Source organism: Schistocerca cancellata, chromosome 5, assembly GCF_023864275.1.
Source record: "Schistocerca cancellata isolate TAMUIC-IGC-003103 chromosome 5, iqSchCanc2.1, whole genome shotgun sequence".
Lineage (NCBI taxonomy): Eukaryota > Metazoa > Arthropoda > Insecta > Orthoptera > Acrididae > Schistocerca > Schistocerca cancellata.
The window spans coordinates 149,750,572-149,769,157 of record NC_064630.1 but is presented as its reverse complement, the minus strand read 5'-3'; the positions used below and the strand labels follow the sequence as shown (position 1 = coordinate 149,769,157).

The window sequence follows — 18,586 nt, the reverse complement described above, 5'->3', positions numbered from 1 at the left end:
GAGATCGAGACATTATAGAGAATATTGGGTAGTGAGAGAAGTGTGTGTATGAGTACTATCCTGTTGGAAGAGTGCATCTCCTCGACACAGTAGGAACAAAGGGAAAGCCCTGGTCGATGTTTAGGATGTATCCTGCACAGTTCATAGTTCTCCCCAAAAACACCAGAGATTTAGTCATTATATTCTGTGGCCCCAATGTGATGACCATCTTAGTTGGTCCTATATAGTGCCTAGCAGAATCTGCATTACTCCAGTGTCTCCCCTCCCCCTCCACCCACCTCCTTCATGTCTTCTGGCTGGTTTGATTGATGAAGCCCAAAAAGATTTCATCTCCTGTGCCAACCTCTTCATCACAGAGTTACACCTGAATAACAGTTACACCCAACGTTCTCAGTTATTTGTTGTATTTATTCCAGTTTCTCTGCTCTCTCCTCTCTCTCTCTCTCTCTCTCTCTCTCTCTCTCTCTCTCTCTCTCTCTCACACACACACACACACACACACACACACGCACGCACACTCCCTCCCTCTCTCCCCCATCCCTCTGTCTCTCTCCCATTCTCTCCCTCTCTCGCCCCCCCTCTCTCGCCCCCCTATCTCGCCCCCCCTTTCTCGCCCCCCTCTCTCTCGCCCCCCCTATCTCTCGCCCCCCTCTCTCTCTCACCCCCCCTCTCTGTCGCCCCCCCTCTCTGTCGCCCCCCCTCTCTGTCGCCCCCCTCTCTCTCACCCCCCCCTCTCTCTCTCTCTCGCCCCCCTCTCTCTCGCCCCCCTCTCTCTCGCCCCCCCTCTCTCTCCCCCTCCCCACACACAGTTTTTTTTTCATTTACAGCTCTCCCTAGTGCCTTGAAAATTATACCATTTTCTTAACACATCTCCCAAATCCTGTCCCTGGCTTTAGTTTTCCACATGTTCCTTTACTCAGCAGTTCTGTGGAAGACCTCATTCCTTATCTTCTTTTATCGCTTGTACCTTTGTCCCACATCTGGTTATTAACTGATTTCACACATTAGTTTAAAGGGTGGTCGGATGCCCTTCCTGTCGTCTCCCGGGTACCCCATAGGACACCCACCTGTCTGCATTTAGCGTTTTTTGAGTTAAAGTGAGTGGAAGTTTTCTAAATGTTTGCGAATGGTGTCACCAAGACGTGATGTGGGAAACAGTCTGAAAACCACATCCAGGCTGGCCAGCGCACACTCTTGTTGTTACGCCGGGCGGATTCGATCCTGGACCAGCACATCTCCCCATCCCGAAAGCGGCGTTTTAACTCGCACAGCTGTTCCAGCCTGTGTTTCCTATCTTATCAATTAAAGAACATTTCAGCATCTAACCATAGCATCCAACTTTAATGCTTCAGTTCTCTTGTTTTCTGGTTTCGCCACAGTCCATAACTCCGTGCCGTACAATACTGTGCTCCATGTACATTCTCAGTCTGTTCATCATCCATCATCATTCGTTAATACCACATCTTGAAAGCTTTGATTGACTGCTTTTCACATGATTGCCTTAATTAAAGTGACATGTTAGTTGCGGTATAGATGTTAACCTACAAGCCAGCTAGCAAGGTATGTGTAGGATATTTCTCCCACCACTTTCTGCCTTCCCTGTTCCATTAACGAATGGTGCATAGCAGGAACGTCTGTCACCAATCCGTGTCCTAATTTCTATGATTTTCCAGTCACGGCCACTTCATAAGCTGTGTTTCGAAGGAATACGTCGCTCGACACATCATGGAATGTAAAGAGTAAGCCTCTCAGTGTCGAACAACGCCTGCCTTATAGTGTTTGCCACAGGAGTTCTATGAGGATTTCAGTGATGCTCTCGCAGTTACTAAATGAATCTGTGACGAAGAACACTGCCCTGCTCTCCTTGGCTGATTTTCTCTATCCCATCTGTTGATCCAACCCAGTAAAAGATCCCAGTGCAACAATTGCTATAAAGCTGTTATCGGATTTCAGTACTCTGATTTAGTTGTCATAATAGCTATACTGCTGCTTTTCAGTGACCTAATGGTGTTGTAGATCTGTTGAACAGCTGAGTTGGTAAAACTAGTGTATGATATAGTTACTATTAAAATCAATCTTGATCACAAATTTATTTATTCTGGTAACTGGTTTCGACCACGCCTGTGGTCATCTTCAGACCAAAATGCTGTATGAGCAGGAGCCCCCTCCTGGTAATAAGTCACTGCGTGGTCGAAACCGGTTACCAGAATAAATAAATTTGTGATCAAGACTGATTATAATAGTAACTATTAGTAATAACACTGATCACTGTCTGCTCCCATGATGTATTCAAAAGTAATTAGTGTATGATGGCTTAATGATTCCATCTAATGCAACGATCGTGATAAACAGACGGCGATTTGATTTCGTGAGAACACAACATGACGTTTTGTAACTGAATACAGTAAATTTGTGCACAGTCTGGTGGTAAGAAACTGTACGTAATAAATGAGTCATGCAAAAATTTTCCACACTTTCAAACCACACCTGTGCAATGGTGTGGAATACCATTAGTTCATTATGACTGACAGAGGGAGCACTTGAGTATATTGTACACAATACTGCAAAATTATTTAGATAGATAAAATGTGCGACATACTGACCAAGGAAGGAGTACGTCCAACAAATTATCAAAAAACGGTATATTTAGCGAGCTGAAGAGAATGGCATGTGATTTCACGTCCTGAAAAAATACAGTACAAGGTGGTTGTAATTAAACTTTCCTACTTGAGCCAATATAAACAGAAATATATTTACTGTATGGGTACCCAGCTTTATAGGAATGATGATCAGGCTGCAGGGTTTGCGTTGTTAATAGAGATAGTCGGCTTGCCATTAGGCGCCGGTACTAGTATGGCGACGTAGGGATGAAACGTTGACATAAGTGTGCATTACAGTTGCACCCAGTCAACGTGGGTGTGAACAAGGTTAGCAAGGTTTTACTTGAAAAGCTGTTTTATGAAAACAACAGCAATAGTGCTGCTACTCTTTGTGAGTATCAACGCATTAAAGGAATACGGAGAGGTCCTCGTACCGCACCAGGGTTGATGAAAATGTTTCGGAACTGGCGATTTGGGAATTCCTCCAGGGAGAAGCCAACGACCAATTGCGCCACACATTATACAAAAAGCTGCTGTCTGCATGACTGAGAATACTGGACATAATGAGCGATCTTCAAGCAGAGCACGAGCTGTGTCCCGACGGCTGAACCCTGAACACTCCATAATTCACTGTTGCAAAAGTGTTGCGACAACCTCCAGTACCGTTCCAGGCTGCCGTGGATGCAAGTGGTCGTCAAATTGAGCAAAATTTGTAGTCTGGAATGTAAATGTGGTACTCAGTTAGCAAATGTTGCCCTCTCATGTGGAAACTAAAATTAGAGTGTCGTCCACAAAGTAAGTTCCATTTTGTTATATAAAACAAACGTGTACAGATACAGGAAAAATATTTATTGTGCAAAAATCTACAACTGTTAAACTCCTTTTCTATATAGCTTCCAAAATTTTGTAGGCACTTGACATAGCGTGCCACAAGTTTTTGTATGCGATCTTCATAGAAGATTGCCACCTGTGTGTTCAACCATGTGGTAACATGTTCTGTCAGCTTGTCATCATCGTTGAAGTGTTGACCACCAAGGAGAGATTTTAGGTGTAAGAAGAGATGAAATTCACTAGGAGCGAGGTCCGGGTTGCATGGAGGATGATCAAACGCGTCCCAGCGAAATTCCGGTAAGAGTTGTTCGATCACATTCGCCGTGTGAGGTAGGGCATTACCGTGGAAAAAAATGACACTTTTTGACAGTAATCCTCAGCGCTTGTTCTGTATTGTGCGGCACAAATTCTTAATGGTCTCGTAGTAATCGTGTGCGTTGATTGTTTGGGCTCGTGGCAAGAAATCAATTAGCAGAATGCCTTTTCTGTCCCAAAAAAACAGTGCACATGACTTTTCGAGGTGTCAAGATTTGCTTAGGCTTAGCATTCGTTGGGGATGAAGTGTGCCTCTGTTCCACTGATTGCCATTTCAGGGGTGTCGTACGATACCCAAGTTTCATCCCCCGTGACTATCTGAGAAAGAAAATCATCGCCTTCTTCTTTGTAGCGTGTCAAAAACTGAAGTGCACTGCCCATCTGTTGTTTTTTGTGTTGTTCAGTAAGCATTTTGGGTATCTGACATGAGCAAAGTTTTCGAAATTTCAGTTTTTCAGTAACAATTTCATGAATTAGTGATCGTGAGATCTGTGGAACTTCCATAGCAAGGGCACTGAATGCAAACTTACTGTTGTGCTTAATCTTCTCTTCAATTGTGTGAACCAGTTCAAAGCAACCACAGACGGGCGTCCACTTTGTTCTTCGTCGTGCTCTTGATCACGTCCTTCATTGAACAGTCTGATCCATCTTCTAACCATTGAATCACTCATAGCATTTTGTTCGTAAACCTCGCAGATTTGCCGATGAATTTCCTTTGGTTTAACTTCCTTTGCATTTATAAAACAAATCACATATCTGATTTCACACGTGACGGCATTTTCAATTATGGCTGACATTATAAAGAAGCACTACAAAGCACACGTCGGCAGCAGCGATCTGAAAATTGCGTACATGTCTTCTCCTTGAGTCAGAGTAACTGCCACACATGCTCGGAACTGTGATCGTAGCACTGTCGCGGATAGAAATAGAAACGGAACTTACTTTGTGTATGACCCTCGTATGTTTCTTTCAATGTTTTATTCATTATTTCTGTTACACATGTCCTTAGAACACACAGTTTCATCTTCCTAAAATCACTCCATTGTCATGGAGGCCCTTTCAAGTATCAAAAGTTTAATTGTAACCGCCCTGTATATTAATCCAGGAATTGTTAACCACTGAGGAAGAACCCACCTTCAATGCAGTATAATGATATTGTCTACAAAGGAAATAAATGAAGTTCGTGTAGCAGGCATACATTGTCTTGCATGTCACAACAAATCTCTGTAATAGCTATAAGGGCCCGTCAAATGAAAACGGGACACTTGTAGAGAAGTAAGTAAACTGTTCATTATTTCAAAAACAATCGCCGTAACTGTTAACATATTTATCCCACTGTGAGATAAGACGGTCAGTGTCTGCTTGTTGCCAGAGTTGTTTAGACTACTCTGCAAAAGCTCTGCTGGCAAGCACTTACACATCCTCCACACAGTCCCGAGCTCTTCCCATGTGATTTATACATTTTTGGAGCCCTGAAGAAAGACATTCATTGCCGTCGGGGTCGGTTTAAGGCACAAGCAACATAAACTGACGATCATGGCACTAGGCTGAGAGGGTGCGCCACAGTTGTATGGTTTCTACATAAGACGTATCACAAGTAGAGTAGTAGGGGCAGCTTCGGGTGCCAAGCTGAGAGGGGCACCCAGTACAAGATTTCTGTACAATGTGCATCACAATCAGTAGCGAAAACTTCAACGAATGACGTGTATGAGGATAAAAGGAAGGGTAGGAGAGAAGCATGGGGCCAAATGAGACGCTTGGGTAAAAATGTTCTAGAACTGGTCCTGGTGGCTGTCACTTTGCTTCGGAGGAAGAGGTGCATGCCTGGGTACAATCATGGTTTCATAGACACTGACACTGACATAGACATGAAGACACTGACTGTCTAGTTTAGTTTAGTTTAGTTTATTGAGCACCCGTTTTATCATGTACAATGATATGGGATTTGTCATATGCTACATACAGAAAAAATATGAATAACAACATATTATGTAAAAACGATCAGTGAATAATCTGAATTAAATATATGGGCAAAACAATTATAGCTTACATGATATAAATTTGTAACAATATAGGACACAAATAAGTTACATATATTCTGTGTATAATGGACAGCAACAAGAAACAATGATTATAACACTCTATATTGACAGATTAATTAATTTTTGTGTGTACATAAAAGAGTCTACCCCACAACACAAGTTTGTATATGAGTAACTTATAAGATAGGGGAAGGCACGCTATCTTTCTGAAGAATTCATATATTCACTAACACTGTAAAAACTATTACTGATTAACATTCTTTTGAGTTCACTTTTAAAACTGCTCAGCTGCTGAATCCTTTTTATTTTTAAGGGAAGAGCACTATAGAGAATTTTTGGGTGGTATATTGCACTCTTGTTGTATTGGGCTTTCTTATGCACTTCTCTGTGAAATTCATTACTTTGTCTTGTTGTATAGTCATGGAACTCACTGTTTAAAGAAGAAAACTGGGGGTGAGACTTCAGAAAGCATATACTTTCATAGCTGTAAATGGATGGAAGAGTCATGATTTTATATTCCTTGAAAATTTCCCTACATGGATCTCTAGGTGCAGCTCCTTTTATGATTCTTATCGCTCGTTTTTGAATAATAAAGGAGCGTTTTGCCTGACTTGAATTGCCCCAAAATATGACACCATATCGCAAAAGACTATGCATAAATGCATAATATGTACACAATACTGTTTGATCACTGCAGCAATTTTTAAGCATTCTAAATACATAGCAACATTTACTTAACTTTTTATTGAGCACATCTATATGCTTGTCCCATTTTAGATGCTCATCTAACCAAATTCCTAAGAATTTTGTATTTGGCGTTTGTAGTATATTCTGTTGGCCTAGCTTCACAGTTATATTGGGCTTCATATTATTTGAAACATGTCTGTAATTCATCCATAATGTTTTCCCCTCATTCACAAATAAACTGTTGTCCCTGAACCATTTACTTGCTTCAACTGCTGTTGTTTCAATTTTGCTGTTAAGGTCAGTCTCATTCTGAGCTTTAATAAAGAGACTTGTATCATCAGCAAAAAGTACACAATCAGCTTCTGTTAAATAGTTTGGCAAGTCATTTATAAAGATCAAGAACAACAGGGGTCCCAACACCGATCCTTGGGGCACCCCATAACTAACTTCCTTATAACCAGAAAAGTATGACTTTCCATCATGAACTATTTCTACTTTCTGGGATCTGCCAGATAAATATGACTTAAACCATGCATGAGCAGTACCACGGAGTCCATAGCAACTAAGTTTTTCGAGCAGTAGTTTATGATCAATAACGTCAAAAGCCTTTGATAAATCTAAAAAGACCCCACAATTTACTTCATTATTATCAATGGAATTGTCTCACAGCTAGATAAATGTTATTAACAGTTACGGCTACTACTTTTGAAATAATAAACAGTTTACTTACTTCTTTACCATCTGTCTCGTTTTCATTTGACTGCCCCTTATACATCACTGGGTGAGAGGGAACCACAGATAATGATTTTTGCTGATGTTGGTTACAAATCATGAAGTCAGTTATTTGCATGTTGCATGAACCACAGTTGGTATCTCTCGCTATGATATTACAGCACATCATCTGATCAGAAAGTGTAACATGCAGACCACTTAAGAGTTTTCTGACGTGTATGTTTTTCAATGCAGTGTTTAATGCGTACATGCACATATGTACACCACAAGCAGATATACACACCCACATAACCTTGAGCTAGTAGCCAGATTAAGCAAAGTCATGTTTTGAAGTCTGTAAGATAAATAGCTAAGTGAATGTTCTCTTTCTGTTACAGGCAACACTCGCAATCTGAGCACCGGTTTTGAGGGTTCCAGCAACTCTGCACGAGACATCTCCCTTGCTTTCTACAGTGGGCTCTGGGCATTTGATGGATGGTCTGTATCACGTAACTATCTTCACATACATCTACATTCAGATATATATTATTTTGTGCATTGTCAGTAGGTATGATGCCACTCATAACAGAACTAAAACTTTTGTGTTTTCTTTTTGCATTTATCGCATACCTATGCACTGCCAGCATGGTTATTATCAGATTTAGCCAAGTTAATGTTATATGGTTGCCAGATGACCTTTCAGTTGCCATGTTCCCCCCCCCCCCTCCCTCTTCCGGCCTCCCGCGATGGAATTAGTGTACCGTACCCCAGCTGTCTGCTTGTAGTGTTATATCCATGTGAAAGAGTGCAAATTTTTTCTAAATTTTTGCAAATCATATAACTGACACAGACGTTGGTATAATCCGGAAGCGGCGTGCTAACACGAACAGCTATACAGGCTGGTCGCAACTGAATTACAATATTCCCTTGATATAATATATGCAGTTAGTTAATTGTAAAATATAAATTACCACTGCAGTGAAGTATTATCTCGCCTCTTGTTTTGGGAAACTGTTCAAATTTAGCATGAAATCATACAAATCATCTGATTAATAAAAATAAATACACTTTCTTATAGCATAAGTCACTGTGTTACCGACACTTTTACAATACTGTCACGTCACAACCACAATAAATTCCAAATCCAAAAGCAGGATCATCAGTGAAGTAGAAAACTTACCTGTGAAAGCATTTTTGTGACAAGTACGAGCACATAGATGGAACAAGAGTGCAGCAGTTTATACTGACATCGAAGATTCCAGAATACACTAACATGACAAGCAAAAGAAATTTAGAAAAACTTGCAATAGAAAATACAATTAAAAAACAAACAAATAATTTCTGGTAGTTGCATTTGAACATGATACCCACAGTGTGCCAGCCAGCAATGCTAACATCTGAGCCACATAGCATGCACCACAGCTCACTCTACTGATCCCTTTCCTGGAGAAACAGCAACCCATTGTTTCAGAAGTTCTCGCTGGAGGTGACTGCAGCACTCTGAATCTAGATCTTGTCAGTGGCCCTCTTGATAGTAGCACTGGTGGAGCCTGGCATTCTGGTTGTGTCGTCACAAACTCCTCACTATAATGAGCACCAAAGGTTGTACCACCCACGGAAGCAACGTGATCGTAGAGTGGGTCTTCAGTTTCCTTGAATGTAAAGCCCCCATCATTGATCTGTGCCTCAGGACTAGTAGGGTTTCATGTACAAGACATGGGCACTGTTTCTGCACCATTATCTCCTGGGTGAAGGGTCACAGTCCTTGACTTTGTATCTGACATCTGACAATCAAGGAGAATGTGAGACAGTCCAAAAATGTTTTAGTAACTTTACCAATAGTCCCACTTTCTGCACAGGCGTCACAATCTATACCAAGTCTCCAGGACTGTATCTCAATAACTGGTGTTTCTTGCTATAGTGCTCTCGGTCTCTCTCCTGGGTGTCTGTTTTTAATCCAGCTGTCTTGCTTCTTTGGTCCTGGTGATGAGGTGTTTCAGGTTTTCATCCTGAGTATCATCCTGGTGAAATGCAAACAGTGTATCCATTGTCATATAAAACCATTGGCACACATGCTAAATGCTGCGATAGAAGAAGGTATATTTCCAGATTCATTGAAAGTAAGTAAAGTGAAGCCAATATTTAAGAAAGGGAACAGGGATGAATTAGGAAATTACAGGCCAATATCATTGATCTCAACATTTGCTAAAATCTATGAAATGATAATAAAGAATAGAATTGTAAGTTTTATAACAAAGTACAGTATACTGCATTCATCACAACATGGTTTCAGAGAAGGGAAGTCAACAAAAACAGCATCAACAGATATAATTGACCACATTCTTAATTTACTTGACAGGCAACGAAAGACTTGTGGGATTTTTATGGACCTATCTAAGGCATTTGATTGTGTGAACCACTCAAAATTAATGATGAAATTATATCAGTATGGAATTAGAGGAAAATGCTATGACATACTTAAATCATACATTACAAATAGGAAACAATGCACAGAAATCAGACATACTAGTGGGGGAAATATAACAAACTACAGATCAGAATTACAAACAGTTAAACACGGTGTGCCGCAAGGGTCTGTGCTCGGGCCAATACTATTTATACTCTACGTAAATGACTTCCCTAGCTATATAAATCAGAAACTTATAATGTATGCTGATGACACAACAATCATTTGCACAGCTGACACAAAGGAGGAGCTTGAGAAGGAAGCACTCCTGATTATTGAAAATGCAAATAAATATTTAACACAAAACAACCTGTTTGTGAATCAGTCTAAATCAATGAATGTAGTATTTCAGACCAAGCATAGTGAAAATTATAATATAAATGGAAAGACTATTAAAGAAGTAACCAGCACAAATTTTCTAGGAACTATAATAGACAAACATTTGGCATGGGGGGAGCACATAGATGCACTGTGTAAAAAGATAAACAAACAGATCTTCATCATGCATAAAACAGCTAAGACTGTGGATGATAAAGTCCTCAGATCAATGTATTATGGACTTTTCTTCCCACATTTGTCTTATTCAGTTCATATATGGGGAAATGCACAAGCTGGCTACCTAAAAAGAATATTCACAATTCAGAAAAGGGCAGTGAGATGCATTGCAAAAATACCACCAATACAGACCTGTAGGCAAGCTTTTGTACACTATAATATTATGACAGTATATTCACTGTACATATACCAAAGCATAATGGCGGTAATGTCAAGTGATAAACACCTCCTAAATAAAGATGTACACAAACACGGTACAAGAGGAAATGAAAATTACTACATGATAAACAGAAATCTAAAACTGTCTATGACTGCCCCAGAAGAAGCAGGCAAAAGGTTTTTTAATAAACTCCTCAAAATCATTAAAAAAGAAACAGATCTAAAATGTTTTAAAAATCATTTGAAACTTTATCTCACAGAGAAATGTATATACAGTTTGAGTGAATACTAAGATGGTGTTGAAATATATCATTACTGAAATGTACCTTTAAAAATTATCATTTCTGTATGTTGTTTGGATTTGTGTGTACATATAATGTGAAACATGTAAAACCTTTGTATGATTATGGACTATTTCTGTTTAATTATTTGTTTCATTTATATATAATGAAATCAAGTTTGAGGTTAATAGGCTATTGTATGACACACCCAATACTCTCAGCTGGATTTTCAGCTGGAGTCCATGGGCAAAGAATAAATAAATAAATAAATAAATATAGGCCTCACGAACATGAATCTGAGTGAAAGGCATGAAGTGTCTTCCTTAACTGTGTCGAATACACGTCACAATGGGCGGTATTGTATCTCAGTCTCTCTGCTAGACATAAACATACATTGACAGCATAACTACCAATGTCTTATTAAAATGTTCCGTGAGACTGTTCATCGGTGAACGGCAGGCAGTCGCCATTCAGTGGGTGATGTTGCGATGTGAAATTACCTCTGATACAGACCTCGAACAGAAAACTTCTCAACGATAAGAGATCAACACGCAGCATGCTCTGTGCTTCAAAGTGATGTTTTCTACAAGGAATTTTCAGATTTCCAGAGCACAACGTCGATGACAGTATTATGGATGAGGTAGTCAGTGCAGACTATTATCCATAGATTTCCATTTGTTGACTTCCAGAGTTGATTCTAATTCAGTGGAATGGCACTGCTGCAGGTGGAATTGGTTCCAGATGCTCTAGAGGTCATTGTGCCACGTGTTTCATCACTGCCGTTGCTTACAGTGGTTCACACAGTGTCCAGTAACTTGGTAGAGACCTAGTTAGTGATACCTGCATCTTATTTTGTCTAGAGTCTTTGTGAGTCCCAAGTGACCACATGTTGGAGCATCACGGAGAAACTTCAGGATAGGTAGTTAAAGATGGCCTGGGATGGTTAACAACCATTTCTGTCCCTCATCAGTCCATAGTTCCTCTTATAAAAATGTTCTGTTTATTAATTGGAATTATCCTTTGATTGATTACCCCTCCTTTGAGGCTTCTATAGTTTTTGATAATGCTGTTCAGCAGCAACATCATTTAATGCAGTGTGACAGATTTCAACAACGCTCCTGTGTTCAGGTAAATAATTCCTTGTGGGCAGTCAGCGTCCTTGTGCTTGGGTCAATTTTTTTATACTACTGTGACATCGTACTCCTGAAGTCCACTTCACTAGTTAACCTGCCATCCTTCGGGCTAACCAACTAGCGTAAAGAATGATGGTCCATCACAACCATGATTTGCAAGTAAATGCTGTGGAAACTTTATGGTCGAAACAATTGCAAGGTACTGTTCCTCTGCTATGTTATAGAGTAACTCATTTCAGGCTTGGTGAGTACTTTGGAAGTGCCTTCTGGAAGTTGCACTAGAACTTCACGTATACCATAACCGCTACAGTCAGTATGATGTTCTGTCTCGGCATTCTTGCCATACAATGCTAGGACTAGGAAGATAATAGTGACTCATTAAGGACAAGAAGAGATCTTCCACAGAACTCGTTCTAGGAAAAGCTGGCGTCTCCCTGTGATTGTTCCTACAATGGACTTGCCTTGTTACAGAAGTCCTTTATGAATCATCAGTAGTACGTAGGCCTATGCATTTCGGGAAAACTTACCACATCATGAATGTGCCAAGGAGTCAGAAAACGTGTGCCTGCTCTTATTGTCTCCTGATCAGGTCAAACTCCATAACCATTAACTATGTGACCCAATATCTTAATTTCTCAGGCAACGAAGAGGCTCTTTTTCGAATTATGAGGTTTATAGTCTGAACACAGTCCAACACAGTTGTCAGGTGACTTAGACATTTTCCAAGTGTATTCGCAAAAAACAATTTTATTGAGATAATGAAGACACGTCATCCATTTCAGGTGTCGAAGCAGGCTGTCCATCATACATTTGAAGGTGGCTGTAGCATTTCCCAGTCCAAATGGGATAACTTTAACTCATAGAGACCATCAGGAGTTATGAAAGAAGTCTTTTCCAGTCAGCCTCAACATCATCAATTTGCCAGTAGCCTGTCCACATGTTCATAGACTTCTTTCAAGCAGCCTAGGATGTCAATAATGTGGTTCAATGGATAAACATCTTTCTCCATGAATTTGTTCAGTTGTTGGTAGCCAATGTAGAAATGCCATGTGTCGTCCTTCTTCACAAGGACTGTAGGAGAGGACTAGGCACACTCTGAAGGTTCAGGTATGTCATCCCGCAGCATATTCTTCACCTGCTCTTGAGTTATGCATAGTCCAAGTGGTGACACCCTATACGTGTGCTGGCTAGTTGGTGAATGATCCCCAATGGTCATACAGTATTTCAGCATGTTGATCTTTGTTTTCACCATTTCAGCTTCAAAACCATTCAAAAACTTCTGCATAATGGCTAACACTTGCTGACATTGTTGCTTGCACAGACTATATCCTATTGGCAGTTAAACTGTAACTTCTCCACTCCATTGTCTGTAGTGGTAACAGAGCTAGAGTATTCACTGATGATACTGGGCAGCCTGTCCTGGACTGGCCTACCTGTTCCTATGCATATTACTTTTAGGGATGTGTTGTGGCTGCTCCTGACAATTAGTAATCCAAAGTTCTTTGACCACATGTATTGCTTATGATCATTGCTGGTATGTAGGGTTATTTACTGAACCAGAGGAGCTTTTTGTCATCAACAAATACTCCGCAGTTCAAGTGAGCATCTAGACAGATGACTGGGGCTCATCTCATGATTAAGGTAGGATAACAATGTCTCAATGCTTAAACTGTACACAACCATGCAAAGCAATCTGTGTTACTCATGCTTCCTGGAATAGTTTTGTCAATCTGGAGCTCTAATCTTCCACAGTATGTCTGTTTTTGATGCCTGCAAGAAGTCACATCTGAAAATAATAATATGGCTACATTCTGTTAAAACGAAAAAATTCATAGGCCTGTGTTCTGTCATTGATAGTTGTTCTTGCATTACATGTTCCTGTTGGTTGGATGGTTTTCCAGTTTTCGACTTGCAGCACAATCTCTTCCGTATCATGGAACATACTCTTCTTTAGCCGATGACAATAAGCATTTGACATCAGAGGAAAAGAAGCACCTGAGCAACTAGTGCCCAGACATGATGGCCATCAGTGAGATGTGCCAACATGTCTATAACTGTCGTCCTTGGAGGATTTTCATCTAAGGCAGCCTCATGTCCTTAGACAGTTGCCTTAGTTAATATTCTTGAATTTGGTGGTTACGTGAATAGCTGGCACCCCACCTCTGTATAGCAATAAGGAATGCCTAAAACATGGTGTAGAATGACCCTGTCCAAGGAACAGTGATGGGTTTTGCAGCACAGGTTAACTGTAACTGTCTGCAGTTGACGGGTGTGAATATAACTGTTGTGACGGATGATGTATGATGGCGTAATGGTCACTGAAAATTTATCTTCTTTTTCTGCTGTGTCACACAATGTGTCCAGGGTATCTAAAGTGGAACCATATCTGAGTGTAGCCCTCTGTCTTCAAATATCCATTCTTCTGCAGTGTCGGACATTGGTGCCAAAGATGGAGATAACCCTCATTCAACTTTCCCAACTACAGCCTGCTGTATCAAGTTGACATTTGTGGCTGCTATCTGCTGTCCACTTGGTCTGATAGTTTTGGCTGCCATAAACTGCTGTATCTCTTCTCTTACTACCTGGCTTGTGAGAAAGGATGTCTTAATCGTAAGGGTTTATTCATTAGTAAAATTGTCTTATTTTACAAACAGGTCCTTGGTTAATAATTAGTGATATTAACTGTTGCTAATAATGCTAAAAATAAATGAATTATCATTAGTGTAATAATAAATGTTGGTCTATGATATAATTTTTCTGAAGATATTGTTATTTCTTGGTAATTGATTGAATTATTAATATTTATAGTTTCAGTATTTTTGAAGATATCTATAAATATTGTTATATCTAAAATAATTAATTTTTATATAATGAAGATTAATATTGTTAAAGTAACAATTATAGTAATTGATTTAGGTTGAAATATTTCATTTGATTCAATTCTTGTGATATAAATAAATAGAACTAATATACCTCTAAGAAACTGCCGTAGGGAGCACATTCAGGAGTCAGTCATATCACTTTTCTCCTACATTTTTCTGTAGCATTTTCCAATGTGTTGGCACTACTTGATGAATTCCTCTATCATTGTAACATCCTTCTCCAGAAGTGCTCAGTACTCACCTCTTGTGACTCCCTTAATCAATTGTAAGAGTTGGTCAACTCCTGTCACATTTAGATTCGCAATGTGGCATAGGGCCAAAACATTCTGTATGTAAGACTTTGTTATTTCCTCAAGATGCTGTTCTTTAATTGTTCTTCCAGTAAGTGGGCTTGTTGCTGATTGTTACTAAATGATTTCTTAAGTTTGGCTTGGAATTTGACCATGTAAAAAGTTTCTTCTCATTGTTTTCAATCCACTGCTGGGATCTGCCATCCGAGCAAAAGCACACATTTGCCACATACATCATGTCATTTCTCCTATGGTATGTGGGAACTCAGTCAAATCCATTCATCATTTCACTGGATCCTGACCATCAACTCAGGAAATTGTCACTGTTTTGAAATCCATTGACTTGCTTCAGATATGGATCTTGGGAACAACTTACTGCTTGTATTACAGTTCCTGCATGTGTAGGTGATGACTTTTACATTGCCTAATTAAATCTATGGTGATGCATGTGTTTTGAAGTGGCTGGTGTCTCCAGCAAACAATGTTACATCAAAATCACAACAGAGTTCAAATCCAAAAGGAAAGTTGTCAGTGAAGAGAGAGGCTTACCACTGAAAACACATTTATTGTGATGACCAACGTACACTTGGAACAGAACAGAACTTCTGGACGGAGTTCCACTAGTTACAGAAATATTAAATGTTCCAGCATATACTAACATACAAACAAGAAATTTCAATAACTTTCCAAAAATGATGAATATTAAATAACAAATAATGGCTATTGGTTGGGTTTGAAATGGCAAACTACAGCACACCAGCCAGTGAGGCTAACTGCCACATCACAGTGGGTGCAGCACACCTTGTGGCAATATCAGACTGATGATCATTTGAATTGGTTGCAGTTACCAAATAGCATGTTCTGCATTCTTTTGATTGGAAGAAAGTAGTCTCATTTCATCCTATGAAAACATCCCTCATGAGAACAGCTCCATCACATACATGAAAAGTGCAACACATCCCTTTGTGAAGTAAATAACTTCCCATAAGGAAGTTAAGAGAAGACCGTCATGAAGCTGTATATTGCAGATGATGAAATTTACTAAATTCCATATTTTCATAAACAATCTTGTCTAATTCACATACCACCTTAAGTTCAGATGAAATGTCGCTACAAAACTGCAGGCTAAATTTAACAAATATTGGTTTGAAAGTATTCTGTGTTTAAAGGTTACATTAACACAATCATAAAAGATAGGTATACATATTACTATTTCATCTTAGATGAACATTGTGATGTTAGCTCAAGATTATTGCATTTTAAATTGTCTGTCATATTCTGAAATATAGACCACCCATGTGTGCTTGTGCACATGCATGTTCTGCATTGTGTTTCCATCGTGTTTCCATCTTTGCATGTTTCCATCTTTTCATCATATTATACACATTGTATTCCATATTGGATTTCCCATTACTTCATAAATATTTGAATAATTTTAGTGAATTTTTAATATGAAGGTGTGCTTAAATTTTTCTTGCTTTTTTTTTTCAGGTCAATGGTGACTACCGTAACAGAAGAAGTAAAGAAACCGGAAGTGTGAGTATGATTTATTTTTTCTGTTCTGTTTTCTACCAAGTATGGTGGTTCAGTGATTAAACATTTGACTAATGGTGGGGAGGATGGTCATTCAATTCCCTTTTCATCCATTCAGTTTTAACTTTTCTATGATTTCTCTAGCTGGCTTACAGTCAATGCCAGGATGCTTTGAAAGGGGACAGCCAGATTTCTTCTCATCATCCCCAAACTTGAGTTTAGGCTTCATTTCTAATGACCTGATTGTCTATGGGCCATTACACCCTAATCTTCTTTTCTTTTCTATATTATGTTTACATGTTACAATTAATTTTGTCAGAGAATTATCAGAAAGGTAGACAGCTGTTGTCGATTGATGAATAAAATCTTGTGTATGGTAATCCAGATGAACATAAGAATAAAGTGTATAACAATCCTTTATGTGGTAGGACTGATATTTAGCTAACTATTCATCTGTTGACAGGAACATTCTCCGAAGCATAGTGATTGCAGTGCCTCTGGTTACTCTATTCTACTTCATGATGAATGTCTCATATATGACAGTGCTGAGTATACCAGAGATGATTGCAGCACCTGCAGTAGCTGTGGTACGTTATCAAAAACTATTTTCTGTAGAGCCATGTGTTTGTTGCAATTAGAGACAAGTTGGACACGGATGCTACATTAGATTGTTTCCTACATTCCTCTATTATGAAAAACAAGTAACTGTATTTTCTTTTTGTTGGACTGATAGCTTCCAACTAAATTTTCAGTTCAGATAGGGGAAAGGAGGTAGTGGGAGGGGGGGGGGGGACTTCAACACTCAGTCATTATATCTTTCATGAACGACAAATTAAAAACATTTTGCAAACATGTGATTACTATAGAAACTGTCGTTAAAACTCGCAGATCATAAATCATTATACAGATAACTTAATAATAAATAACAACCTACCTTCATTCAATGATACTGTTCTGAAGGTGTCTGAAAAATGGAGATAATTACAGACTCACTACAAAAGAGAATGTAGAGAACTGCTGGACAAATATGAATGGCAACTCCTCCATCCATAATAAGGGATGTTTGTGAAGTTTATAACAGTACAATAGCCTGTCAAAATATCCATCAAAAAGCTTAGAGAGATTTGAGCCAATGTAAGTTGATAAATCGATGCAACTATTCAAACCTCTTATGGATTTATGTTGCCAAAACAAGAGAAAACAGGGAGATAGACAAAATATATTGCATTCTGCATTCACAAAATTATGAACAAGTACCATTTGCGTAAAACTGTCTGTACAGGAAAACACTTTAAACAAGCAAGGCACCACATTCTGCCATGATTCTTGCTTGGTATTAAATTGAGTATACTGCACAATTAGCCCCTTTCTAATTCATTATTTTGGTGAATATCTTGCACAGCAAATGCTATGTGCAAGGAAAAAACATGTATCATTCCTGTTTGTAAAAGGGCTAGAAAACTAGATGTACAGAACTGCAGGCCAATACTTGTAGCATGTAACTGTTGCAGGCTCATAGAGCAAATCCTAAGCCTGAACCGATGACCTTTCTTGAGAAGAGAAAACTTCTTTTAAGGAACTACCATTTGTTCATGAAACACACGCAAGCAGATTCTGGTGGAAAAAATATTCAACAAAATCCCATCTAGTACAAAGCAAAAAGCTGGGAATGCAAATTGGTTCAAAACCTAGCCAAATAGTCACTTTTCTACCATTTATTTGTATATCTAGATTCTGGGATTGAAATGTTAGTTTCACTATGTTGTAAGTACTAGTTTTAAGAAATAGACTCATTGCCAAATCAAAGCATTCAACTTTGTAAATGTTTATTAATAATTAATGATGTCACAATCAGCTGGAACTAGGTATATTCACTTATGAGATTTGTTATTAACGATAACTCGAAATTCACAAGCAGAAGCAATGTGCATGGCTACAACACCAGAAGAAAAGTTGATCTTCACTATTTCAGGTTAAATCTAACTTTGACACAGAAAGGGATGAACTTTCTGCACAAAAGTCTTTGGTTACTTGCAAAATAGCATCAAAAGCCTGACAGATAGCCAACCAGCATTTAAAAACAAAAGAATTTCCGAATGA

The 18,586-nt window shown here is 39.0% G+C and overlaps 1 protein-coding gene across 2 annotated transcripts in view; it reads left to right on the top strand.

Annotated features, from left to right (window-relative positions):
- LOC126188261 (b(0,+)-type amino acid transporter 1-like) overlaps positions 1-18,586 on the top strand; it is a 482,554-nt gene that overhangs the window by 348,570 nt on the left and 115,398 nt on the right. For both annotated transcript variants that reach the window (XM_049929825.1, XM_049929826.1), the window contains 3 exons: positions 7,585-7,684; positions 16,445-16,489; positions 16,950-17,073. In XM_049929825.1, coding sequence (XP_049785782.1) covers positions 7,585-7,684; positions 16,445-16,489; positions 16,950-17,073 — 269 coding nt within the window. The remainder of the gene's footprint in view (positions 1-7,584; positions 7,685-16,444; positions 16,490-16,949; positions 17,074-18,586) is intronic.